Here is a 26,394-nt window from a genome sequence, read left to right on the forward strand (position 1 = left end):
CAGGGCCCAGGGCCCCAATCGCCTGCTCTGTGAAGCCTCCCACCAGGAAAAATCAGTCGTCTCCCTGAGCTCCCCGTCTGTGCCCACGGAGGATGCTGGTTATCACGCTTGCGCTCCTCCAGCCTGAGTGGACTGACACGGGATGGCAGGGTCCCCACCAGGCTCCCCTGTGGTGGCCCGCACAGGGCCTGGTACCTGGCAGGTCTCTATGCCATGTTTACTGAGCTGGCAAAAGTCGCTGCATCCCCTTTGGCTCTCACTTTTTAAAGCTGCTCGTTTGCGTAATTCTACGAGACAGTGGTCTGGGATTGAATTAGAACAGAATCATCTCACAGCAATAAAGCTGGAAGCCTGGTTATTCCTTGCCTATAGCGCTTGTTTTTCCCAAAGCCCAGGCTTCAGGGCAGCAGGAGTGCAGGGGAGGGAGGAGGAGATCCAGGGTTTGCGCACCAACACTGCTTTCCAAAGCCCTGGAGTGGCGTCATCAGAGGGTCCATCTCCTCGAGGCTGGGTAGGCGGATGTCATAATAGCAAGAGGCCTTTGTCATTCTACAGGGCCTAGGACCCAGGACCCTTAGACTGGGTATCTGGGTTTTCTAGAAAGAAGACCTTTATTTGAACCTGGAGATAAGGTCAGGTTAAAAGCACATGGCTGCTGAGCCCTGAAGGGACTATTCAACTCCATCATCTCATGGATGGGGGACACTGAGGCCTAGGGAAGGACAGCGACTGGCCCAAGGTCACATGAAGAGTAAGAGACAGGCCCAGGGTTGGCGCTGGGACAGCTAACCTCTAGTCCTGCATTTCTCCCTCTGCTCTGGCTGTGATCACTTGAAGGTTAGTGCAATGGTGGAGTGGTGTTCTTTTCTTCACGGATCACTGTTAAATCACAACTGAGCGATGACAGGTTTTCAAAGAAAGGTGTGAAATGCTCCATTTTTAACTAAAAATATACAAAATGGAAAATTCAGTTCCTTCAGTAATATTCATTATGTACTTTCTCCGGACTGAGCATGGACCTGGGGAGCTGAGTATAGATAGAGGAGGAAGGCCCCTGTCTAACAGGCCACCTGGGAATCCCTGTCTCTGCCCTGCTCATGGCTCCTTTGTGGTTGGTCAAACCACACACCGGACTGAGGAGCCTCCTGCCCCTTGAACCTGTGATCCTGATGGCAGAGGCCAATTCTGAGCATTAAACACGCTTCTTAGATGTGCCAACCGTGAAATGCAATGATAAAATTGTGTCCCACAAGGGAAAGAGACACTTGCAGTACTTCATTCTCCAGTTAATTCCTTCTACAACTCGGGGTCCCTGCGACCCTACAGCAGCTAGCTGGAGAGAATGGTGGAAGTGGCTTTTGCAGACGTGCTGCAGTTCCAGGAAGGGAACAGCACCTTACGAGGCTGGTTCTCTAGAAGACTCTACTTGCTCTGAATCTGTGTCCAGCACCTGGTGCTATTTCTTCACTAGTGAGAATTCATGGATCCAGGAATCATGGGTAGAAATGGAAGATGGCCTCCTCACTGTGACCCCTAGTGACATGTTTGCTTCCTATCCCTGTGACCTTATGTTCTTCTGGCCTGGAGGTCTTAGTCCCAAAGGGAGGAATGCTTCCACCAGGAGACACAACATTAATTCCATTGGACTGGACATTGAGACTGCCACCCAGCCCTCGGGGCTCCTTATGTCACTGAGTCAATAGGCACAGAAGGAGTTTCTCTACTGATTAGGGTGCCTGATATGGAGTTGGGCCACTGCCCCATGACGGAAGTACGTAAGTGTTTGCCTGCATCCAGAGACTGCTGACGGGGCCTCTTACGAGCGCCATGTCCTATGACTAGAGTCAGTGGAAAACGACAACAGCCCAATCCAAGTAGGTTACCATGGGCCCAGACCCTTCAGGAATGAAGGTTTGAGTCATCCAACCAAGCAAAGGATCATGACCAATGAGGGGCTTGCTGAAGGCAAAGGGAATACAGAACGGGGCGTGGGAGAAGGTAGTTACAGCGGCAACAACCATGTGACCAGTTAGAGAAACAAGGACTATAATTGTCATGAGGGTTTCCTCCTCATTTTTTTTTTGAATGTGTGTGTGTGTGTGTGTGTGTGTGTGTTTGAGTGAAGCAAGTATCTTTGCTTTTTCCCCCTCTCTTACTCTCTTATCATGTAGCATAAGAGGTACTGATTTTATACCGTAGTACTTAGGCATTGTTAATTTCATACCATAGCCCTTAAGTATTATGGGATATCAGGGACAGGACCACTTAAGGACTTCACGTCCTCTTCTGGACTCTCCCTTCCTCTTACAACCTCGTTATTGTCTTTATAATGGGAGAAGTAAGGTTTTGGATGCGTATGGCTGCAAAGTGGGCAAAGAGTAGACTTGTGATGGTTAATTCTATGTGTCAACTGGACAGGGCAATGGGGTACCCAGATATTTGGTTAAACATTTTTCTGGGCATGCATGTAAGGATGTTTCTGGATGAGATTAACATCTGAACCTGAATAAAGCAGACTGCCTTCCCTAATGGGGGGAGGTACCCAATCAGAAGTTCTGAATAGAACAAAAATCTGGACCCTCCTGACCCTCAAAACTGCCTTGGTTTCCCTCCTCCCTGCAGACTCCAACTCAAACATCGGCTTTGCCTGGGATTTGCGCCTTCTGGTCTTCAGACTGAAACCACACCATCAGCTCTGCTGGTTCTCCAGGCCTTTGGACCCAGGCTGGACCCACATGGCCAGCCCTCTTGGATTTCCAGCTTGCTGACTGCATGTCTTGGGACCTGTCAGCCTCCATAATCATGTGAGCCAATTCCTTACAATACATCTCTTCCCTTTGTGAATAAACATATTCTACTGATTCTGTTGTTCTAGACAACCCTGACAAACACAACACACACACACACAGCCCTGCAAAAGGCAGTGTTATTCCAGGGTCATTGCTACAGAAGGAAACACACAGCCCTGCAAAGGGCAGTGTTATTCCAGGGTCATTGCCACAGAAGGAAACAGGAAAAAGTAGCTATGGGAAGTCTGCCCCTGTCCCTTCCCCAGGTGGTAATGATTGTGTCCCTGCATCTGTCATGACATGGTCCCCTTTCGTGCCTACTCACATCAGGGTCCAGCTCATCCAGTTCATTTTCCAGGGTCCTGAGCTCTTCCTCCGTGAGGGCTCCGAGGATTTCATCTTCATCCAGGTCCCGGTATTTCTCTAGCTCTCGTCTGTACGACATGGTAAGAGAATCTGTGCTTGTCTTCCGGCTTTCTGTGATCTATGACCTACCGGAAAGAGAAAAATCTTAGAAAGACCTTTCTTGGATTTTCTCTCTCAGAACAAATCAATGCTTGATGGGCACGTGGTGGCCCGGCACACTCTGTGAATGGTCAGGAACACTCTAAGTCAGATTAATTCTCCATGCAAGATGAGAGTCCTGATGGCATGTGACCCACTAAATTGTAATTGATGATATTGGCATGGCCATTAATTCCAAGGAAACGGGGAACTGTAAATGGTTTGTGAGTGCCTGAAAACTATTTATTCTTTAAGTAGTTCTGGCGTTTTTCTGTTCAAACGCCCTCCACCCTTCACCCCCTGCCCTGAGGGAAAACATGAATGGTGGAAGGTCTGCCAAAGCTGATTTTATAAGTGGAGGGGTGTCAGTTGAACACCTGCTTCCTGCAGGTCCTTCCCCTACAACATCTCGATCAAGCCTCGCAGAAAGCAGCCAGCGATAATCGCTAACATTTACCACCACATCCAAGCCCTGGGTTAGGCATATCACAAGGATTTTCTAATTTAACCTCTGAGGGAGGTATTTGTTGTCACCCTCATTTTATGGACATGGAGCTTAGGGAGGTTGAGTGACTCATGGGAATCATGCTTCCAGGAAGTTCTAGAACCACCATATGTATCCTGATCTGCCCTAAGCCCTCTGTCCTTCCCTGTTGGCTCAATGTGTCTGGTCATGGGACAAGCCCAGCTCACACATCACCTCCTCTGTGAAGCCTCTGTGTCCAGTCACTAAGCAAAGCTCACTCCGCCCCTCGCGCTGGGTCCACACTCTCCACTCAGCTCACATCCATGGCCTGTGGCGTTCCCCACTGCCAGGGTGCCAGTTTGCTGCATCCCCCTTCCCCCAGGGCCCAACCCTGGGGCCACACATGCAACAGGGTGCCTTTTACTGAAATGAACCTAATTGCAGTTCTACCTGCATCAGGCAACTCTGGGAATATACATATTCTGGCTTCCGGAAGTCCTGGGGGCTGGAACTTCATCTTCTCCTTTTGGAAAACGTCAGCTTGCTGCGGAAGCTGCCGGCATCTTTGTGTTTGAGCCTGTTCCCCCTTAGCCCTCCTTTCTGAAGCTGACAGGCTATACAGGGAGCAGTAGCTCAGGACTTCCCTCAATGCTGTGGAATGGAATACACTCCTGTGTACAGCTGTTAGGGGTTGAATTGTGCCCCCCACCTCAAATTCATCTGTGGAAGTTCCAGCCCCCAGGACTTCCGGAAGCCAGCACCACACTGCAAGGAAGAATGTGACATTGTCTGGAAATAGAATCATTGCAGACCTAATTCGTTCAGTTTACACAAGGTTGTACTACAGCAGAGTGAGATCCCCATCCAAGGACTGGCAGCCTTGTAAAATGTGGAAATTTGGACAGACACACACTCGGGAACATTTGTGAGGCTGAAGAGACCAGGGTGATGCTTTCAACAGACTGAGGAACACTGCAGACTGTCAGCAAAGCACCAGAAGCAGAGGGAGAAGCCTGCAGCAGACCCCATGGCCCTTGGAAGGAACCAACCCTGCCGACACCTTGATCTTGGACTTTCAGCCTCCAGAACTTTGAGGCGATACACGTCTGTTGTTTAGGCCATGCTTTTTGTGGTACTTTGTTCCGGCAGCCCCAGCAAACGAATTCGATCAGTATCGCCTTCACCAGCAGTTTGTGTTTTTAGATCCCTACGCAAACACACACACGCACATGCACACACCCGCACACACACACACACACCCATGGCTCCTCTGTGACAGGACTGATGGGCTTTTCCAGCATAGAGAGAAAGAGAAAGGAAGGCTAGGAAAAGACAGTCAACTCCTCAATCAAAAAGCTGGAGAATAATTGTTAACTAAAAACAGTCCGTGCACTTAAAGTTCCCTAAGCCGACAGGAAAAGCCTCCATTTCGGAAAGTAGAGAGACGTGTTATTAATGTACGTCTGTGCGTGTGCCAGCATATTTGCAGGAGAAATACAGCAGGCCGGTCTGATAAGAGAGGACTTGCTTCCCAAACACAGAAAACCCCAGTGCCAGCCTTTTCTCTAAGAATGGCTCAGCTTGGTCTGACATCTTCCTTTGCCCAGACCCCAAGAATGTGATGTTCAGACCATAAATGGGTCCCCCTTGATTCCTTTCTTTTTATTTCCAAAGAAAGCACAAGCAGCTGACAATGCCTGGCATAGATGAAAACCAAAAACCAAAAACCAAAACCAAAACCAAAAAACAAAACCTTCTGTGAATGCGCGCAGAGAATACCCTAATTTGGCTTTTCTTGAGTGGAACCAGGAAAGCTTCTATAGCCAAGAGGGACACCAATGAAAGGTACAGAGGCTTCCAGAACTAACTCACAGAGCCACCTCTGAACTAGCTGCCAAACAGGACAGTAGGAAGAGCAGTTGCAAAGGCACGAGGAGAGAGACATAGGTGGTGACTAGGGGGCCCTTGAAGGAGGGACAGGCAGGCCACCTCCAGACATGCCACCCTGAGGGGTGTAATCATGAACATTCCCGAAGAACTCCCCTGCTTAGTACACATAGGGAAGGGAAGTTAACATTCCTCTTAGACACTCTAAGGTACTGTTGAATTAAAAAAAATCCTATTTCAGAGGTATTAAAGGCCCTTTCTTTCCCAGGAATGTTACAGAGCGACCGGACCTTCTGTTAAATAAGCTGAGAGGAGTGGAGGGCCCCTAAGGCCAGCTAGGAAGCTGTCAGCTTCAAGCCACACTCACCTACTTGGCTCCCAGAATGGGCTTCTTTAAAGCAAGATTCTCTTCCTGGGGTCAGTGACGTGGAGAGCTGGAGGTGGGGAGGGACAGGGTAGGAGGGAGGTGAAAACCACGTGTGCAGAGCCCATGGTAAGCTTGACATTAAAATGTGGCTTAGAGGGGGCGCCTGGGTGGCTCAGTGGGTTAAAGCCTCTGCCTTCGGCTCAGGTCATGATCCCAGGGTCCTGGGATCGAGCCCCACATCGGGCTCTCTGCTCAGCAGGGAGCCTGCTTCCTCCTCTCTCTCTGCCTGCCTCTCTGCCTACCTGTGATCTCTGTCTGTCAAATAAATAAATAAAATCTTTGAAAAAAAAACTTTTAAAAAAATGTGGCTTAGAAGAGATGATGTTTTATAGCTGGTAATAAAAGGCTTCCATTTCCTAATAAAAGAGGTGCCCCTGATGGACACAGAGCTGAGATTCAGAAGGCTCTGGTTAGAGTGCTGGTTGTGGTGGTGACTCCCTTGCTAAATGCCTCCCTTTCTCTGGGCCTCCATTTGCTCATCTGTAAAATGAGCGTAAGTGGACTGGGACATTCTGCTTGTAACCTGTGCCTCATGGAGCCCTTCAAAAACTAGGTGCCCCTCACATGAGTGGTCTTTGAACCGTGAGCAGGGAGACCTCAGGCTCCTTCAGGGCCCCTGCTAGGGGTTATGTAGGAAAGGTGGAGTGAGGGGGCTCACCTTGGTTTTGCCCAATGTGTTTATTTGGGGCTCCATACCAGATTTTCCTTGAAGAAAGGGGGGGTTCAGCTGCAGAAGTAGAAAGTTGCCAGTCATGCCGAACAGTGAGAGAGTATAATAGTGCTTGTTCCCCCCATAGTGTGTTGTGAAGGTTAAGTGACCTCAAGCAGATCAGGTACAAAGCCTGGGGCTGGTGTGTGGTCATCACAGCTCCACAAACGCTAGCCGTGACCATGAGGCTGCCGCCCCCTCCTGCTGCTGCTGCTGGGCTTGCCTTCCCATCCCCCTCCGCCTCCCCCAGGCCCTATCAGCAGACTGTAACTCCCCTCAGAGAAGGACTTATGTCTTATTTGTCTTCGTGTCCCCAGTGCCTAGCCCTGTGCCTGGCAAATGTATTAGTAGAGAATGAGCACATTCAGGTTTCAGTCTCTTCTGAAGGCAAGTCTCTTCTCCTCTTGCATCCTTTGGGTCTGAAAGAGCTGGGAACCCAAGGCGGGGACAGCAGCAGGAAGGGGGTGATGATGAAGTTTCCGGCATGGCCTACCTGAGGCGCCTCTCCTACCTGCTTTATAAATTGAGTTCTGAGTAAGAGTTGGTAAGAAAAACAAAAGAGCGGCTCAAGAAACACAAGACACACGGCAAAACTTGAGTTTTCCACAGCTAGAGTCTGTGTCACCCCAGCCAGTGTATTTGGCCACCTCCCTTCTCAGCAGCCGAAGCCTTAGACCACCGCTCCATGTGAAGATATAGAACTTACAGGCTGTGCCAGGAAATAAAACTAGGCAGGTTGAAGAGTAAAAATTAGTGGGTCAAGGGCTGAGGCCATCCATCAGCAAGCTTCAGAAGTGAAAGCTCTCGGAGTACCAAATGCACTTTTAAATCTTTCGTGGGGAGCGGGTCCAGTCACTTCTGCTAATGGCTTTTCCAGCATCCGGCCCCACGGGAAAACTCCGGAAGGAGGCACTGGAACAGCATCAGGATATATGGACTGCGTTTCCCTGAGGTCAGGAGGGGCTGAGTCACAAGTTCAAATGAGTATCTTCCAGGCGTGCCGTCTTCTTATCTCAGCACAGTGAACATCAAGATAATGGGTGAAGAAAGGCTGATTTACAAAGCTGATGCTTCATACTTGATCTTCTCGTGTCTTTGTCCTTCTCTCTCTCTTTTTTAAAGATTTTATTATTTATTTGAGAGAAACAGCATGAGAGGCGAGAGGGTCAGAGAGAGAAGCAGACTCCCGGCTGAGCCGGGAGCCTGAAATGGGCCTCGATCCCAGGACTCCAGGATCATGACCTGAGCCGAAGGCAGATGCTTAACTGAAGGACCAGGTGCCCCACGTCCTTCTCTTTTGGAAGACACTTTGGTCAAAGAGATTTTAGGCCTCATCACCGAAGCCTGTCCCTCTCTCTTCCCTTGGCTTCAGGGACACAAGAGTGCCTAAGATACCCTCTTGAGAGAGCTGTCTCCCCATGGCCCTCCTTCATGAGGTACCCCTAAGGGCAGCCATGCTTCACACCATGTGACACTTCCTCTCAGCTGATTGGACAAAGTGGGTGCCCGGCTCAAGGGCAACAGATTGCTCGGCTAGTCAATGAGCCATGAGGTGGCTTAGAGTTGGGTGAATGAGCTTTTATTTCTTGGCATCTGTATTAGTTCCTGGGATTGTCTTAACGAAGTACCACAAACTGACTGGCTTTAACAGCAGAAATGGTTGTCTCTCAGTCCTGACAGCTAGACCTTCAAAATTGAGGTGTTGGCAGTCTTGGCTCCTTCTGAAGGCTCTTTGGGAGAATCTGGTCCCCGTCTCTCCCCTTGCTCTGGGAGCCTCAGGCGTTCCTAGCTTTGAGCTGGCCGTCTCCCTGTTCTGGACGTGTTTGTGCCTACACATCCCCTTAATATAAGGATGCCAGCCATACTGGATTAGGGCCTGCCCTTGGGAGCTTATCTTAACTTGATTGTCTGCAAAGACCCTACTTCCAAATAAGGTCACAATCACAGGTATAAATGCTGGGGCGATACAATTCAACCCACAACAGCACTGAACAGGGCCTCCAGGAGAAAGGGAGGCAGGTGGCAGGGGAAGCTGGGGGTGAAGAGACCGCCATGAGCATGTGGAAGCTGAGGCCACGAGGGAAGAGACATCTAGGGGAGTAAAAGTCTTCAGAGGAGGGTGAAATCCTGGGATGAGAAGGAGATAGAGAACTTTGTGTCCCCAGAAGGGCCCTGCTCCCCCAGGTCTGGGTTGCTGAGGCTCATGCTGGATTCCCAGGAGAACCCCATCCTCCCACAGTCCTCGGGAGGCCCACCCTGTCTCCCACATGCTACCTTCCCCGCGCTCAGGCACCTTGAATGAGCCCTGCTCCTTGTAGCCCACGAGAGCTCAGACTCTCTGGGTTTCCCTCCCTCCTTTCTGCCCTTCCTTCTCCGTCACCCCAATGACGCATTCATTCTCCTTGGCCCACGGGTCCCCTGGGCTCTGCCCTCTCCTCACATCTCACACTTCTCCTGGCGCTCCTCATCTTCTCCTGTGTGGATTCGGTTACCAGTGATAAGCTGATGACTCTCAGCCAGTCTCTCCAGCCCCGGCTCCTGCCAGGCACTCCTGGAGCCCCCCAGGTCCCACATACCCAACGCTGAATGTGGACCTGCCTGCCCACCCCCACCTTCTCCTCCTGGGTGACCACCGGAGCAGCCTCAGTCATCCCTGGGGCCAGCCTGCACGTCCCCTCCCCACTCCCCTCGCTCTGGTCAGTCCCCACGCCCGCCAGTCCCTCTCTCTTTCTTATTTTTTAAACATTACAGTGATTTTGAGATTGTGATAAAATGCATATAACAAAATTTACCATTTTTAAAAAAATATTTTATTTATTTACTTGACACAGAGAGAGAGATCACAAGTAGGCAGGGCGGCAGGCAGAGCGTGAGGAAAAGCAGGCTCCCCGCCAAGCAGAGAGCCCGATGCAGGGCTCGATCCCAGGACCCTGAGATCGTGACCTGAGCCGAAAGCAGAAACTTAACCCCCCGAGCCACCCAGGAGCCCCTAAAATTTACCATTTTAACCTTTTTAAGTAATCCGCTGGGTGGCATGAAACACAGTCACGCTGTTGCGAAGCCATCGCTGCTGCCCATCTCCAGAACTTGCTCTGAAACTCGCCCCATTAAGCACTAACTCCCCATGCCGCCGCCCAGCCTCCCCAGCCCCTGGCAGCCACCACTCTCCTTCTGTCCCTGTGAATGTGACCACCCCAGGCACTTCATCTTCGTGGGATCCTACTGTATTTGTCCGTTTGGGACCAGAAGCCTAACTTTCTCCGGTCCTTTCTGTCTGTCCTTCCTCTCCCTTTCCATGAGGCTTGTCTTTTTAAAATCTATGTTATCACAACAGTCCCCCAACCTCTCCCTGCTTCATCCCTACTTTCCTGTCCACGCCCAACTCAGCCTCTAAATGATATTCATGCATGTCAGTTCTGATGCTGCTCCAAGCTGAAAGCCACCTTCAAAGGCCCCATCATGACAGACGGAGAGCAAACACGTCGGCCTGGGGTGGGAGGCCATTGGAGAGCTGATGGCTGCTGGGCCTCCCCAGCTTCTGATCCAGCCCAAGCTTCCCTTTCCGGCTGTGCTAGAACACTCGCCCCGGCCACCCCTGACATTTCAGTCTTCCCAGCTGTCCTCTTAGCCGGGAGGGTCCTCTCCCCAAGTCCATGCCCTCTGAAGACCTGCTAAGTCCTGGAGGCACAGTCTTTCCAGAGAGTGAAGCATCCTGACCTCCTTATTAGGGTGGCTGACCCACCCCCTGCACAGCCTCCTGGGGACTGGGGACAACTGTGTCCCCATGTCCCTCAGCACCCCATCCTCTCCCCCACTAGCTGGGCCCAGTGGGCAGCCCCGCTCTGATCAGCTCCACATCTCGGTGAGCAGCCAGGCCTGGCGCAGAGTGAGGGCCCGGTCACCGCAGCTCGGTCAGGGACATGGGCCCGGGGAGCAGAGCAGACGACCGAATTCCAGCCTGGGCCAGTGACCCGCAAGGGGAGAAAGTCAACCAGCCCTGGGTGGGGGCTACCAGGTAGGGTGTGGAAGGAGCAAACAAGCAAGCAATGGAAGCTCTAGGTGGCTTAACCTCCTCAAGGTTTAGGCTTTGCAACAGGGTCATAGAATGTGATGCAAGAATCGTACCAATCAGCATGCAACGTGCAGAGACCTTTGCAGCCGATACACCTTGATCACTTCCAGGCCGCTGTTCCATGTTCCCGGCAGAGCGAGGGGTGAATGTGCCTTGGGGAGTGGTGTCCCTGTGGTGAGACCCAGCCAGGGAGCCAGACGAGAGGGCTGAGCTTCCCAGCCACTTGCTGGCCCATGTCCCCTGCCATCTTGCTTCCCCAGGGAGGCCTGGCCTGCTGCTTAACCCCCACTGGGCCATGGGAGAACTCCCTCCTACCCCCACCCCGCCATGGGACTGACTGCCAAATGAACTGGGTCTGGGTCCAGTGCAAAGTAAGACCATAGGATGCTCTGTTCAAAATCAGAAAAAAGTGCCACTAAAGGTACCAAGATATAAAGTTTTACCTTCCTCTCATGGCCTCGCTCTTGCTGTGTCATAGTGTTTTCTTATTGTTTAATTTCTGGGTCACACAGGTGCCCATGGGCTGCGACACAAAACATGCATGCCAAATGCACTAGCAGCCACTCTCTCCACCCCCCCCCCCCGGAGCCCACACACAGAAATGAGCCATCTGGGGGATCACGACCTCTGTGCTAGACTAGGGGGGACGAGAGGCAGCGTTGCCGGCAGAATGTACCAGAGATCCACAGAGGTAGCACAGGCAGGCTGGTGGGACCCGGGGGGAGGTGCCCAGGATGGGAGGCAGCTGGGGTCTAAGAGGCAGCAGGAGGTGGGGACTCGAGCGGGCCAAGCCACTAAGCCTGGGGCATGCTCTGTTAGCCATGGCACTTCACTTAAAAATACAAAGCCAAAGATAAAATTAAGAATTTCAGGAGATATCTACAGAGAATCACTGAAGCCCAGTGTCCTTTGCAGGGTACAGTCTCTGCAACTATGTCACCTACAAGCCATCCCCAGTCTTCTCCCCAGGACACACATCCTGAAGGCCCAGACTCAGCTTTGTCTCCCCTCAGATGGTCCTTTTCCTTCCTCCCTAGTATCTTCCCACCCATGGTCCCTGCCTCTGCAGGAAGCGGTCCACTGGGCAATGGCAGAAGGAGCACTGGGATGGGAGTCAGGGGATCTGGTTACAAGTCCTGTTGGTTGAGGACTTGCTGTGCGATCTTGGGCAAGTTGCTGTACCTCTCTGGATCTCAGTTTTGACAACCCAATTCATTGGGTATTTACTGAGAACCTACTACATGCAGGGCAGGGTGGGCCTTTGTGGCACAGACAGAAATTAAGATATTTCCTGTTCCTTAGGATGCTTATAGTGAAGTTGGGAGGGTAACACACACAGAGATCCCTGGGGCCATGTCACACGCATGGTGCTATACAGACAGAATGAGATAAAGGATGATACAGTTCACATTGCTGTCTCAGTCCCACAACACTTGAGACCCAACAAGCCAACCCCATAAGCATGAGATGGGTGGGGACATAGCTGAGTGGCCATGAGAAAGATTTAGGGGTTCTCAAGGGACGGTCAACCCAACATAAGTCAAGAGTGTAAGGCACTGGCCCAAGGGTCATGATGGGATCTCCTCCGCATTCATTGGCTGAAGAAAGGCAATGGTGGTCTTGCTTATTAGCTTCATGCTGGGGCTCAGCTCTGGGCCCCCACCCTTCCCTTTCATTTGTGGGGGTGACTTTTTTCCCTTTTTAATAAGGCATTGGCTTTGTATGTAGTCAAGTGTGCCAGTCTTGACAGCACAGCTCCCTGAATTTCCCACGTCTTCACCTATGTAAACACCACTCAGAGGAAGACAGGGGTTATTTCCAGTCCACCAGAATGCTCTTGTACCTCCTCTCAGTCCATCTACCTCAAAGGTAATTGCTCTTCCGACTCTTAAAACCACAGGTGGGTTTTAGCTGTTTTGAACACTGCATAAATGAAAACACACAGAGGGAATGTTCTCACGTCTGGAGTCTTTCACGCACATCACAACTGTGGGATTCATCTGTGTTGTGTGTTAACAAGCGGTCATTCTTTTTCACTGATGTGTAGTATTCCGTCAAACAAATTACACCATAACTTAGTTACTCTACTGGTAATGAACTTTTAAGTTATTTCTAGTATTTGGTAACTATAAATAGGGCTACACATGCCTTCTGGTAGAAATAATCCCTTATTTCTCTTGGATACATCCCTGGAGTTGAATTACTTGCCTGGAGTAAGTGTACATTTAGTTTCAGTAGACACTGTCAAACAGTTTCCCAAAGCAATTTCCCAATTTTCCATTTCTACCAGTGGTGGATGAGAGTTCCAGTTGCTCTGTATCCTCATCACCTCTTCCTATGGTCCATACTTTTCATTTTAGTCTGAGCCATGATGCCGGGTGGCTGGTGGTATTTCATTGTGTGTTTCCCTGCTCTCTAGCGATGCTGAGTACAATTCGTACACCTGGTGGCCACGTGGGCGACCTCTTCTGTGAACTGAACCTTTGCTCATGAGCGGTGATGAGTCCAGAGAAAGGAAGCCAGGGTATCACAGGGAGGACAGTTGAAGGACCAGGAGAGACACGGCCACACTCTTCACGCCCGTAATGCGCTGCCTCTGGGAAGGAGGGACAGATGTGCTCTGGGACTCCCCAGCAGGCAGACGACCTAGATTACCACGGCATGGATTTAGGATCTGCACCAGGAACATTCTCTTTAAGAGTCTTTTCTCTTGGGCTGTTTGTTTTTATTTTCCCCCAGCTGATCTCATTCTCTTAGTCATACGGGAAAACACCTGCTGAAAAAGCAGGGAAGCTAAACACAGTGTTTGACCCTGTCTCTCTCTGCCGTTGCTACGAGCCCCATCCCAGGACACGTGGAGTCTCAGAGGTCCACACGTCCGTCAAAACTGTCCAGCAGGTTAAATTAGAAAGGCCATGTGCGTGTGGGTGCACGCGGCTGTGCATAGTTTCATTCTGCATCTCTTGAGGTCATCACAGTGTCTGAGTCACTGCACGAATCACTGTAAGCAACAGGGTTCCAGGAAAGGGCTCTGAAACCATCTCCTGACCCTGGCCGGCTGCAAACCGGGCCACAGCCTGTTCTGGGGCTCCTTTCCCCCACCTCTCGGCAGCTCCTCCAGCGGAAGCCCCTGTGAGCTCTCACCAGACCCAGCCTCTTCTGTGCCATCTCCCTCCCAGCTGCAAAGGGACATCTTAGTACAAGTGGGAGGGGGCGTCAGAGTTCGGCCAACAGGAGCATCATCTTTTTTTTTTTAAAGGATTTTTTTTTAAATTTTTATTTATTTATTTGACAGAGAGAGATCACAAGTAGGCAGAGAGGTGGGCAGAGAGAGAGAGAGGAGGAAGCAGGCTCCCTGCTGAGCAGAGAGCCCGATGTGGGACTCGATCCCAGGACCCTGAGATCATGACCTGATCCGAAGGCAGCGGCTTAACCCACTGAGCCACCCAGGTGCCCCAGAAGCATCATCTAATGTACTCCTCTGTCCCCCAGACTGAAAGCTACTTGGGAGCAAACGTGTCCTCTCCCACAGTCCCCCACAAAGCCTGTGCCTCTCAGGTGCTGAGGGCAAGTTTGCTAAGTAAATGAATGAACGCCTTGCGTTATTACTGGCTTTGACAGCCATATATCAAAAGCATTGGTAGAATAAAGGCTGGTTTGTAGAAAAGCCTGTGGACCTCACTCCTCTCCTTAGTTTCCATTTGACAAACACAGCTTGTCACCTTGCCTCACAGCAGGTGTTAACATAAGGTTTGGCTCCTGAAGCCAGTTTTTGTATTTTCGGGAAAAGCAATATAAAAACCAGCAAATGGCAAATGGGGGGGAAATATCGGCTGCTCATTGAACAAAGGGCTAATTTATTTAATAGACAGAGTGCTACCAAAAAACCAAAGCAAACCAAAGTGCCAACAACTAAATCAGCTCAACGAAAACGTAGAGAGAGGAAAGGAACAGGCAATTCACCTAAAAACACAAATGGCTAAAGAACCTAGAGGCAGATAACGGTGCTCACTCCTAACTACGGGAAGGTAAATTAAGAAATGAGCCATGGGTTCCATCCATCGCATTAACAAAACAGCGAAAGCCTGAGAATCCCCAGTGTTTGCGAGATGTGGGGGAGACAGCGCTGTCACAGGGAAGAGAAAATCCCATTGGTTTACTCCCTTTCAAGGCAAGTTAAGCCATATCTACCCAACTGCCCAGGCCCTTTGACTCAGCAATACTCCTGGGAATTCATCCTGCTCATTTACTCACTGGATTATACAAAGATACATGTATCAATCATCTGATTATTATCTGTATTAGCAAAAAACCGGGAACCACATAACAGTTCATTCACAGGGCCCTGGGTACATAGGTCTAGTGCAGACATAGGGCGAAGGCTATTAATCTCAGCCTTGGGGCTGTTCCTCCCAGCGTGTCACTGTACCTCATAATAACAAGTGCTATTCTGGACATCCTGCATCAGGGACACAGTGCTAAGCACTTTCTACAGATTATTTCAAGCAATCTTAATAACTAGGAAGTGGGTACTTTTTATTCCCATTTTATAGATGTAGAAACTGGACTGCAGCCATCTGACCGCATTAGCCCCCAAGGGGTGCCATAACCAGTTACCACAAACTGGATGGCTTAAATTTGCTCTGTTGCAACTCAGAATGTCAAAAATTGGGAACCAAGATATCAGCAGGGTTGGCTCCTTTTGGAGGCTCTGAGGAAGAATCTGTTGTCTCAAGCCTCTCTCCTAGCTCCTGGTGATGCCGGCGCCAGCTCTGTGGAATTTCTTGGCTCTTACCTGCATCACTGACTCTGTCATCGCAGGCCCTCCTTCGTCGTGTGGGTCCCCTCCTCTTACAAAGACACCGGTCGCTGGATCTAGGGCTCACCCCAATCCACTAATACCTTGTCTTAACCAATGACATTGTGAGGACCCCATTTCCAAATAGGGTCACCTTCTGAGGTTCCGTGGACATGATTCTGGGGGGACACGATGTAACTTAATACAGTGACCAAGGTCACAAAGCTAGTAAGTACTCGAGCTGAAATTTGAATCCAGACAAGACTCCACCTGGCTGTGTGTGTCGTCACTACTTCACGCTGCCTCCCCGTCAGAGCTCACGCTGTGGGATGCTAACCACATCACAGGCGCGGTCTTACACACTCACGTATAATAGCTCATTTAGTCCCCACAGCACCCCAGCTTTACAGATGGGGAAATAGGTTCCCACAACAACCCCATTTTATAAAAGGAGAAACTGAGGCATGGAGAGTTTAAAATCACCTGAATTTACATGGCTAGTAACAGGCAGACCTTTGATTTGAACCCAGGGAGCTGTCCTCAAAGTCCATGTTCTTAAGCCCGATGCTAAACTGTCTTCCAGGGGCGCCTGGGTGGCTCAGTCGGTTAGGTGTCTGCCTTCAGCTCAGGTCATGATCTCAGGGTCCTGGAATGGAGCCCCACATCAGGCTCCCAGCTCAGCAGGGTGTCTGCTTTTCCTTCTCCCTCTGTTTCTCCCCCTGCTCATGCTTGCTTTGTCTCTTTCCCTCTCTCTCTCAAATAAATAAATAAAATCTTGGGGAAAAAAGGAAGCAGCCTTCCACCTCGTGTTGCATTGTGATGTATGGTCTGGGAAGGAAGGCTCAGAAAACACCTGTCTCCCCTGAAAGACCAGTGTTCTTTTCATCAGACACCAACCGTCCCCCAGTTCATCTTGTGTCCCTTTCCCCTTGGCCATCATGATTCATCCCAGAGCTGACTTGGGTGTCCAAAAACAGTTGCCATCTCAGCCAAGATGCTGGCCTAATTACCACCCCTTATTCTGCAGTGGACATTTTTAACCTGGGGTTTCGAGTGACCTTCAGGGGGACTTACCCACCCACTGTGGTGACATGTGGTGATGAACTGCCATGCACAAGAACATTCATTTTTCTCCAGAAAAAAAGGTGAGAGCAAGGCCCTGAGCTCCCATCAGGTTCCCAGGATTTTAGAATCCTAATTTTCAAGCTTGCAGCCCTGTCTTTTTTAAAACATCTGTTCTTCCCAGTTACGTTGCCTGAGCAGGTTTATTTTAAGCGGTCTCAAAGCCTTTCAATGGTGTAAATGGAATGCAATAGAAAACCACAAACAAATGCATACAATGTTGTCTTTCTGTCTGACTTTTTATTTTTATTTTTTTATTTTTTTAAAAGATTTTATTTATTTATTTGACAGTAGATGGAGAGGCAGGCAGAGAGAGAGAGAGAGAGGGAAGCAGGCTCCCCGCCGAGCAGAGAGCCCCACGCGGGACTCGATCCCAGGACCCTGAGATCACGACCCGAGCTGAAGGCAGCAGCCCAACCCACTGAGCCACCCAGGCGCCCCTCTGTCTGACTTTTTAAAACGTCCTGGGTTTGCCAGGAGGACAGTCCCTCTTTAGGGCTCCCCCCACCCTTGTCTTCTGAGTGGTTCTGAGGGAGGCATTCGTGTCCCCATCGCAGCACTGGGAGCCCTCATCCTGGGCTCACAGATGCCTCACTTATAAGCAGCGTGCCCTGAAAAGGCCACGAGACACAGGAGTCTGGGGAGAGGTTCTAGGCTGGCCAGGAAGTGGACAGTTGGGCTTGACAGTCCTGTATGGGCCTAAATCTCTCCAGGTTGCAAAGGAGGAGGGAAGGTAGCAGAAGATGGAGATTACCCACTGCTGCTCAGCCTGACCCTTCCGGCAGCAGGTCGATTTTGGGGTCTTGCCCTCACCAGCGTGCTGTGGCCACATACATGCCTACCACAGGCCCTCCCCACCATCACTAGGGTCCCTGTTACCTGCCCATTCTGTCCTCCCAAACCCCCGCCTCCCCCACATGCCCCACCACCTCCAACCTACCCCATAAGCCTCCATATGTGTGCCCTGCACGTGCTCCCTTAAAAACAAAACCAACCAACCCATCAAACAAAAGCAAAAACCAAGTAAGAGCTCTGGATTTTGAGTCAGGGCTTAAATGAACTCATTTGTAGATTTTAATAAAAAATGATATCTTAATGCAAGGGCCAAGGGCAACAGTGGAGATAACCAGCCCTCCCTCGGTGCTCAAAGTATGGGAGTCTGTGCATGTGGGCCGAGCATAGCAATAGGAGGTGTTCATTAGCGCTTATCATTAAGCCTATTACTTAATAAAATGATTAAAGCTTTTTAGACACGAGGAACTTACTAGAAATTCAGAATCTCAGAACCTGTCCCAGGTCTACTGAGCCAGAGTCTGTATTTTAATAAGATCCCAAATGATTCAAATGCTAGAGAAACCCTAGAACAGGACACAAGCCCTCTCACTTCTCAAGCCTCCCAAACCATGGAAAACACTTTGGCTTTTCTGGAATATGCACCCCAATTAGATGACCTGGGACAATTCCTATTTGGGTTCACTGTCCTTTGTCAACAAAGTGGGTTAATAACACCTACCCTTCCCCCCTTACAGGATTCCTGAGTTTCAAATGAGATCATGGATTCATTCTGTGTGTTGGGATGAGGCTGATTGGGGTTTAGAGTCAGGGGGAGTGGAATAGGGTTTTTTGCCCTCATGGAGTCAATGGTTTGGGAAAACATGCTGTAGATACCAGTTTCTGTTTTGTGATTGTCATCGCTGTCACTGGGCTCTCATTTGCATACCTTCTTACTCGCTCACTCATCCATTCAATGGTCAGTCATTTGTCCCCACAGAAAGTGCCTACACTGAGACAAGCTCTGAGATCTGAGCTGGAACACTGGGGAAGCAGAAATAAATCACCCATAAATTGTCTTCAAGTGTCTGTCAGTCTCTTTGGAGACAAGGATTTAGCTGACGATTCCATTTAGAACACACTACGGCTGGTGCTCTGAGGTCCATTTGGGGGGCTGAGTGTACACAGGTAAGGCAACAAGGAACTTTGCTTCAAAGGATGACCACAAGTCCACCATGTTAGAAAGAGAGAGAACAGCATTCCAGGCAGAAGGAACAGCAGAGCTAAAGCCAGGGAGCCATGAAGTCACATAGGCTGGCTCCATGACCAGAAGCTAAGGAGAATTTACAGGAGGGTCAAGAGGTGGTTTGGGAGAAGTAGCTTGAGGCCAGATCTTTGATGGTCTTGGGTTTAGTGCTAAGGAACCTGGTAGGAAAGGAGGGGTCCCTGAAGGGAGAGGGATAACAGGGTTGGAGTTACATTTCATAAAGATATTTATTTATTTATTTATTTGACAGACAGAGATCACAAGTAGGCAGAGAGGCAGGTAGAGAGAGAAGAGAAAGCAGGCTCCCTGTGGAGCAGAGAGCCCAATGCGGGACTCGATCCCAGGACTCTGGGATCATGACCTGAGCTGAAGGCAGAGGCTTTAACCCACTGAGCCACCCAGGTACCCTCATAAAGATCTTTCAACACTGTCACAGAAGAAGAAAAACCTTGATGCAGAGAGATATTTATGAGGCTCTGACAATAGCGCAGGGAAGAGACAGCAAGTACTTGATTGGTGTCATGATTGTGGAGGTAGAAATGACTAAAAGGAATATTCAGGAAGGTAGAATTGACAGGATTCTCGACCAAATAAATGGGGTGGGGAAGGAAAGGGAGATCTCTGGCTTGGTGCCTAGCTGGATGGTGTTACTAATGTTAACCAAGATGGAAGACATTGAAGGAAGAGTTGGTGATGAGCCTGAGTCAGACCTGTTGGGTGTGAAGTGACTTTGGGACTCCCTATTGGTTTTGTCTGATTGGCAGGAGGCATGGATGCCTGCAGCTGAGGAGAGCAGCCCGGGCGGGACACACAAATCTGGGAGTTGTGAGTTTATGGTCCATGGCTGGAGCCCTGCATGAATGGGATTGGAGGAGGGTGTGGGGTGGAAAGAGAATAGGGTTGAGAGTGGCACTGACATTTAAGAGATGCAAGATGAGTCCATGAAGGAGGCTGAGTGAGGCCAAGAGCCGTTACTACTTCCTTCAGTTCCCAGGGACACGGAGGCCGAACACCCCAGTGGCCACAACTCATGACCCAACAGAAGCATCCCCAGGAAGGGCCATGGGGTTACTGCCCTAGAACTCCCAGGATGCACAGTCGCTCAGGCTGTGGCCCGTGAGATGTCCTGAGGCCGGGACACATGGGTGCCGGGGCTTGACCTGCCTCCTCTCCTCTCATCCCCGTGCACAGTAACTCCACACTTTCACAGATGTGTTTTTGTCTGAGAGAAAAACAAAAGGATGCAAGAAAAGAGAAACAGGAGAAATGCTTGAATTTGTTTCGTTTTCAGACCAGACAAGGGCCCAGCATTTCCTGACATCGAAGAAAACCTTCCAGACGTGTCCTAGGTTGACTCCAATGAGCTCATTCTTTCATTATCATTAGGGGCAAAGAGAGTCGGATCCTTTCACAATTAACCAACAGAGGATCTTATAAAACAAAGCAAAAGAGAGGAAATGATCCCAGAATTCTGCTCTCCGATTCATGTTCTCCTACAGAAACAGGACTGTGGCTTTACACTGATAATAGCTCGGAGCAGCCCAATAATTGATCTATTTGGTGTTCTGGCTTTCAGTGAAAAGCGAACCAGCCTCTTTAGAAATGTTGGCAGCCTGGCTGGTCCATTAGTAAGACTGAAAAATCAAAACACTGACTGGAAAAGGCCATTATGACTCCTGGACTCAGCAGGAGTCATTGATAGATGATGTCATTTCAGAAATAAGCAAGCCAAGGTCACAAGGCTCCTGGGCCAAGTCAAACTACCCTTCGTGGCCCATCACTACCCTCCTTTGCAGATCCTGAAGCCTGCTAGGGGGATGCAGGGGTTAGAGCCAGGACTGGGTTCATTTTACTTTACCTCATTTCTATGCTTACCCTGATTCTAGAGGAACGGGGTTCTAGACGCTGTGACACTCGGCAGGTGGTTAAGGCAGGCCCTGGTCCCCTCCCATTTGCACACGCCCGGATTCTCTTTTCGGCCTCTTCCTGTCTTCTGGGTCCTTTTCCACCTCTTCCCACAAGCCTCATCCCAGAAGCACCTGTCCTCCCTTGCCCATCGCCCCCCCACGCCTGTCTTCAGCTCCTGCTACCTTCCCTCCCTACTCCTTTCTCAGTGGAGCTTTCAGGAGTGGTAGACTCTGTTCCCACGTCTTCCGCTCCCATTAGCCTGCCTCTTCCTCTCGCTAACGCTAGAAATATCCTTGCAGGTACCAAGCCCTTGAGCTGAGGGCTCCCCCAGCATCCCCTCACTTCATACCCACAGCAACCAACCCATGTGGAACGGGTCTTGTTATCATCCCCATTGCACAGAGGAGGAAACTGAGGCCGAGACAGACAGGCTGGGTCACTGGCCCCCGTAACGCAGTGGCAAAGCCCATGTTTGATCCCTTTGCAAGGCCCAGTCCAAAGTCACCCAAGACCATGTGCCAGTCCTGGTGGCCCCTTCCCAGTCCTCAGCCCCTCTGTCTTTCCTTAGCAATGGCCACTGAAGACCTCTCTCCTCCCCCGGCTCCTGGGAAACTACTTTCTCCTACTCCTTCCCTCCTCTTCACGGTGGTGGTGGGGGGTGTCCCTCTCTTAGTTTTATCCCTGGCTCTTCACTTTTCTCAGGCTAGCAAGTCTTCCAAGGGAACCTCTGAGCCCTCTTAACCCCAGATCTCGTGGGGACCATTCTGCCCACCCCCTCACAGCTCAAGGTCACTCAGAATGGGTGGCAGAGTTGGGGTGGGAGCCAGGAGTCCTAACCTCCAGGTCAGTCCAGCTCCTGTTACTCGGAGCTGCCACTAAATACCTACTCCCTGTTTTTCACATTTTAGCTGAGCGGCAGCAAGCAGCCCTACCCTGGGTGAGGGAGAAGGTGTGAGGCCCTGATAATGTGGGGCGGAGGCTATTTTTGGAGGACACTGGCTTTCCACTGCGGCTGGGAGTAACTTGCCGGCCAAGCCAGACAAAAACATGAATTTGTAAGATGGGCTCATGAAAGGGAGTAAAAACACCAAATGACAACATTCCTTGTTTTCACTCTGTTTGTTGCATGGCTCAGATTGATGCAGCTCTGGCTGTCTTCATTCCCCCTTACTTCTTTATCAGGGAGGCTTTGAGGTCTAGGGAAAATGTATAATAGGAAGTAAAGTTGAAGCAAAAATGAAATTTCAGAATGAGGGCGCTATTGTCTGAGCAGCGGAAAGTTCTGGACAGCAGCAGCTCAAAAAAGAGGGGGCACTGGTGGGGCGCTCACAGATCACAAGACCTGCCCTAAGAGCAGCAGGAAGGGTCAGGAAAGAGGAAAGGCTAGTGGAATCTGCAGGCCTCCTGGCCTGCCCAGCAGCACGTGACCTTGAGCAGGGGGTCCTGTGACCCTTGATAAAGAATGAAATAGCTGTCCTCACTGGGAGAAAGATGACGATTTGGGGGGGGTGCTCCCTCTGAGGGTCCTGAACCCGAGTTAGGGTCTGGTTCGGATACGGAAAAATTGGGGCTAGGTCATCTTCAAGAATCTGAGAGAGTGAATGAAGGTGGAGACCACTTGCAGGGTAGGTGTAGCAGGAAGGGGCTGGGTGGCTGGGGGGTGGCGTGGTGCTTGCGTGTCTCCGAGGCCGCATCATAAGCACTGTATAGACGGGGAAATTGAGGCCAGGGAGCAGCTGGACTGGAGCCTGTGGTCCTGCCCAGTTCGTCGGGTCTAAGGCTGTTTGACTCACAGGCTGCTTTGTGAGGGTGATGGCTGCTCCCCAGCAGAGGCGTCCGTAATTACCGTGGGACGCTCTTCCTGGACGTATACCGCACAGGCTATTCCGAGGGCTCTCGTAGGTCCCAGTATAGGCCTGAGTCAGAGGGACTGCCTAAGTGTCCGGTTTCCATCACGCCCCAGGCTGTGCGCGGCTGGGCCCCGGCGTCCCAGGGCAGAGCCAGGGAACAGGTGTGGGGCAGCGCGGGTGGTCAAGAGCGCACCCTGCTGCTCTCACCGCCCAGACTCCTAGCTCCATCACCCGAACCAAACCCTGCCCTTACGAACGGGGCCACTGAGGACCAGAGAAGGGAGTGGGCTCGCCAAGACCACCCCGTGAGATGGCGACAGCGAGGGGGTTTCTGCCTCCAGACTCCTGCCCGCTCTCCCTCGGCACGAAATGCCTGCATCGTGGTGCGTTCGACCGCGTCAGCTCCCGTAGTTCGGGAAACTTTTCCTGTCACCAGCTGGCGCAGGAACCTCGGTTCCTCGTCCACCAAGCACGAACGCCCCACTCCCACCCCCAAACTCTCGGCAGCGGGGAAGGGCCACGCCTCGTGCCTGGCTCCGTCGGGCAGCACCTGTCCCCGGCAGAGCGCCCGCCGGCTCAGAGCCCCGCGGCGCGGGTGGCGAGTGGCAAGTGGCGAGCGGCGGGGGTGGCCGCTCCGCCCGGACCTCCGCCCGGACCTCGGCCCGGACCCCCAGCCCGGCGCCGCTCTCCGAGAGCGCACGGGTCCTTCCGCCGCTTACAGACGCGGCGCCGGGGGGGCCGGAGACGAGAGCGCCGCGGCTGGGGCCCCGGGAGCCTAGGGGCGCCGACGCAGCGCGGGGCTGCGGACCCCGAGACCAGCGCTCCCCAACCCCCGAGGCAACCCGAGGCGGCGGCTATTTATAGAGGGAGCCACGCTCAGTCCCTCTTGGCGGCGGCGGCGACAGCTGAATATTTTGCCCAGATATGGCTGGGGCCCCGGCGCGGGGGCAGGGAGCCCCGCGAGCGTGAGTGGTACCCCGGGCCGGGTGGGGGGCTTACCGGGCCGTAGAGCCGCGGGGACGGGCGCGGGCGGCAGGCGGACGGGAGCTGGCGGCGGCTGGCGGGCGGGCGGGCGAGCGCAGCGCGGGGCTGGACAAGCTCCCGGGCGGCCGCGGGCGGGCGCTGTGGGCTCCGGGGGTGGGAGCCAGGGGCGGGCCCGGCTCCGCGCTGTCACCGCGCCCCGCCCCGCCCCGCCCCGCCCTCCGCCGCCCTCTCCCTCGGTACCTCTCCCTCCACTCGGGGGCGCCGGGGCGCCGCGCACCGTCCCCAACCCGGGAGCAAAGTCCGCTGGGGGCAGCGCTGGGCAGGGGCCGGGGCGCCCCGAGGCTTGGTTCCGCGGACAGACAGGTGTGGATAGCCCCGAGTCTCGGTCTCGGTTTCCCCACTTGTACCGGGAGGAGTTTAAGAGGCGGTAGAGGTGTCTGGGAAAAGGTGGGCAGATATGCATTCCTCCGGCGTCTGCGAAGTAAGAATCCGGAGGTCTTTGGATGGAGCAAACAAAGCCAGCCAAGCAGCTGCTGCATCTTTACTCTTAACTACAGCAACCACCTGTCCCATCTTATCGGCCGCCCAGCTAGGCGTGGTAGGAGCCGAAGCTTCAATAACGATCATTTTGTGAGCCCATAGTGCCAAAAGAGTCGAATGCATTCTCTCTATTCCTAGCAGGAATGGAGTGTCCAAAACACCGACTTAAAATACAAAACCAAAAAAAAAAAAAAAAAAAAAAAAAAAATCCACTTTCTTAAAAGGCTAATATGTTTTCCAGAACAAACCACTTAAGACCAAATAAAAACTTTGTTTAAATTTTTAAAATGTCCCATAAGGGGCGCCTGGGTGGCTCTATCGGTTAAGCAGCTATCTTGGCCTCATGTCATGATCCCCGGGCTCTGCCCGAATCCAGCTCCTCGCTCTGCCGGGAGCCTGCTTTTCTCTCTCCCTCTGCCTGCCTGTTGCTCCCCCTGCTTGTGCTCTCTCTCTCTCTGTCAAATAAATAAATAAAATCTTTAAAAATAAAATAAAAATAAAATGGCTCATAAAAAGGAATTCGTGTTGATCAGAGGGTATGGATTCTAATTATTATGGGAAAGTTTCTTGTGGAGTAGACCCTAATAATGTTACTCTTTCTAATCCTGGTGTATTGGGGCCCCTGGGTGGCTCAGCCAGTTAAGCCTCTGCCTTGGGCTCAGGTCATGATCTCTGGGTCCTCGGATGGAGCCCTGCTCATGCTCTCTCAAATTAATAATTTTTTTAAAATCCTGGTGTATGGATTACTAATGAAAAATGTTCATTTTTGTTTTTGTAAGTCTTGTTTCCCACAAAAATGTATTCCTACATTAGAAAACCCTCACAGTTGTAAGAGAAGTCTCTTTTTAAGGGGCTGTGTGCCATGCATTTTTAAATAAAGCAATGATTTATTTCAGGTTATTTTAAAACCCTTTTTGCTGTGGAATCAAACATTTAAGAGAAGTTATCACATGAACACCTGTTGCAACCACCAGTCAAGAAACAACACGGCCAGCAGCTCAGAAACTAACCTGTGTGGGTCTGGGTCACAGCTCCCTCCTAAGATGATTGGTTCCTTGACTACTACCATAATCATTTCCTTGACTGCTTTTCCTCCATGGTTTGTCTTCATTTGCCTGTGTGGCTTCATGTGGCTGTAGTGTGTTTCCTTTCATGGCTGTAGAGGTTTCCACTGCATGAATATACCACAGGTTTTTAAAAATGTACTTTACTATTAATGGACATCTGTTTCTAGGTTTTAGCTGTAGGTGATAGTGCTGCTGTGAACATTCCTTACTGGTATCCTCCAGCACAAGTGCATGAGTTCTTCAATAATTGGAATGAACAGAAGTTGAAACATTGTCGCGGTTCCCAGAGTGGTAGAGGTATCTCACTGAAACTTGAATTTCCATTTCCCATGTCCTAATGAGTTGAGCAGCTTTTCATGTTTATCCGCCAGTTGGACTTGCTCTTTGTGAAATGTTTGTTCAAATTTGTTGCCATTTAGTGCTCCCTTCCTTAGCCCATATACTAAAATTGGAACAAATTTGTTGCCATTTTGTTTCTGGATTGTCTTTTGGTCATCTAGTATATTTTAGATAAATTCCTCCACTGTGTAATTGCTTATACACCACCATCATAATACCTTTGGACAAACAGGTCTTCTTCATTTTAACATAGTCTAACATATCAATATTTGCCTTTATTGTTAGCCCTTTGTCCTGTATAGGTCATCTTTCCTACTCCTGGATTATCAAGGTGCTGTCCTGTGTTATCATCCCTCCTTAGACTCTCATTCAGGCTTTGAATCCACCTGGAATCAACTTGGAATATGGTATGAGGCCAAGTTTCATTGTCAAATTGTCCTAGCACATTAATTTTTCATTTACATCAACAACACAATTGCTTTATTTTAAAAAGTAATGGGGGGCGTCTGGGTGGCTCAGTGCGTTAAAGCCTCTGCCTTCAGCTTAGGACATAATCTCAGGGTCCTGGATCAAGCTCTCTGCTCGGCGGGGAGCCTTCTTCCTCCTCTCTCTCTTTCTGCCTGCCTGTCTATCTACTTATAATCTCTGTCTGTCAAATAAATAAATAAAATCTTTAAAAAGTAATAGAAGCATTTCTAAAGTCAGTGAAATAGAAACCACCTCTTCTTTATCTGTAGGCAATTTGAGGATTTTTGTTGGTTTTTTTTTTAAAGGAAAGAAATCATAATAAAATACATTCACACTACTTTATTTTACTTAAATGTTTGTATGTCAAGATATTTTTATTTTATCCTAAATGATTATTTAAATCATTGGTGTAAGCAGTCCTGAATT

General features: G+C 50.6%; 1 protein-coding gene across 1 annotated transcript in view; it reads right to left on the minus strand.

Annotated features, from left to right (window-relative positions):
- TMOD1 (tropomodulin 1) overlaps nt 1-23,654 on the minus strand; it is an 84,133-nt gene extending 60,479 nt beyond the window's left edge. The window contains exons 1-2 of the mRNA XM_059411236.1: nt 23,570-23,654; nt 3,115-3,280 (exon numbers count right to left, since the gene is read on the minus strand). Coding sequence (XP_059267219.1) covers nt 3,115-3,234 — 120 coding nt within the window. The 5' untranslated portion in view covers nt 3,235-3,280; nt 23,570-23,654. The remainder of the gene's footprint in view (nt 1-3,114; nt 3,281-23,569) is intronic.
- Nucleotides 23,655-26,394: the final 2,740 nt, after the last annotated feature.

Source organism: Mustela nigripes, chromosome 9 (genome assembly GCF_022355385.1).
Source record: "Mustela nigripes isolate SB6536 chromosome 9, MUSNIG.SB6536, whole genome shotgun sequence".
In the NCBI taxonomy this organism is placed as follows: Eukaryota; Metazoa; Chordata; class Mammalia; order Carnivora; family Mustelidae; genus Mustela; species Mustela nigripes.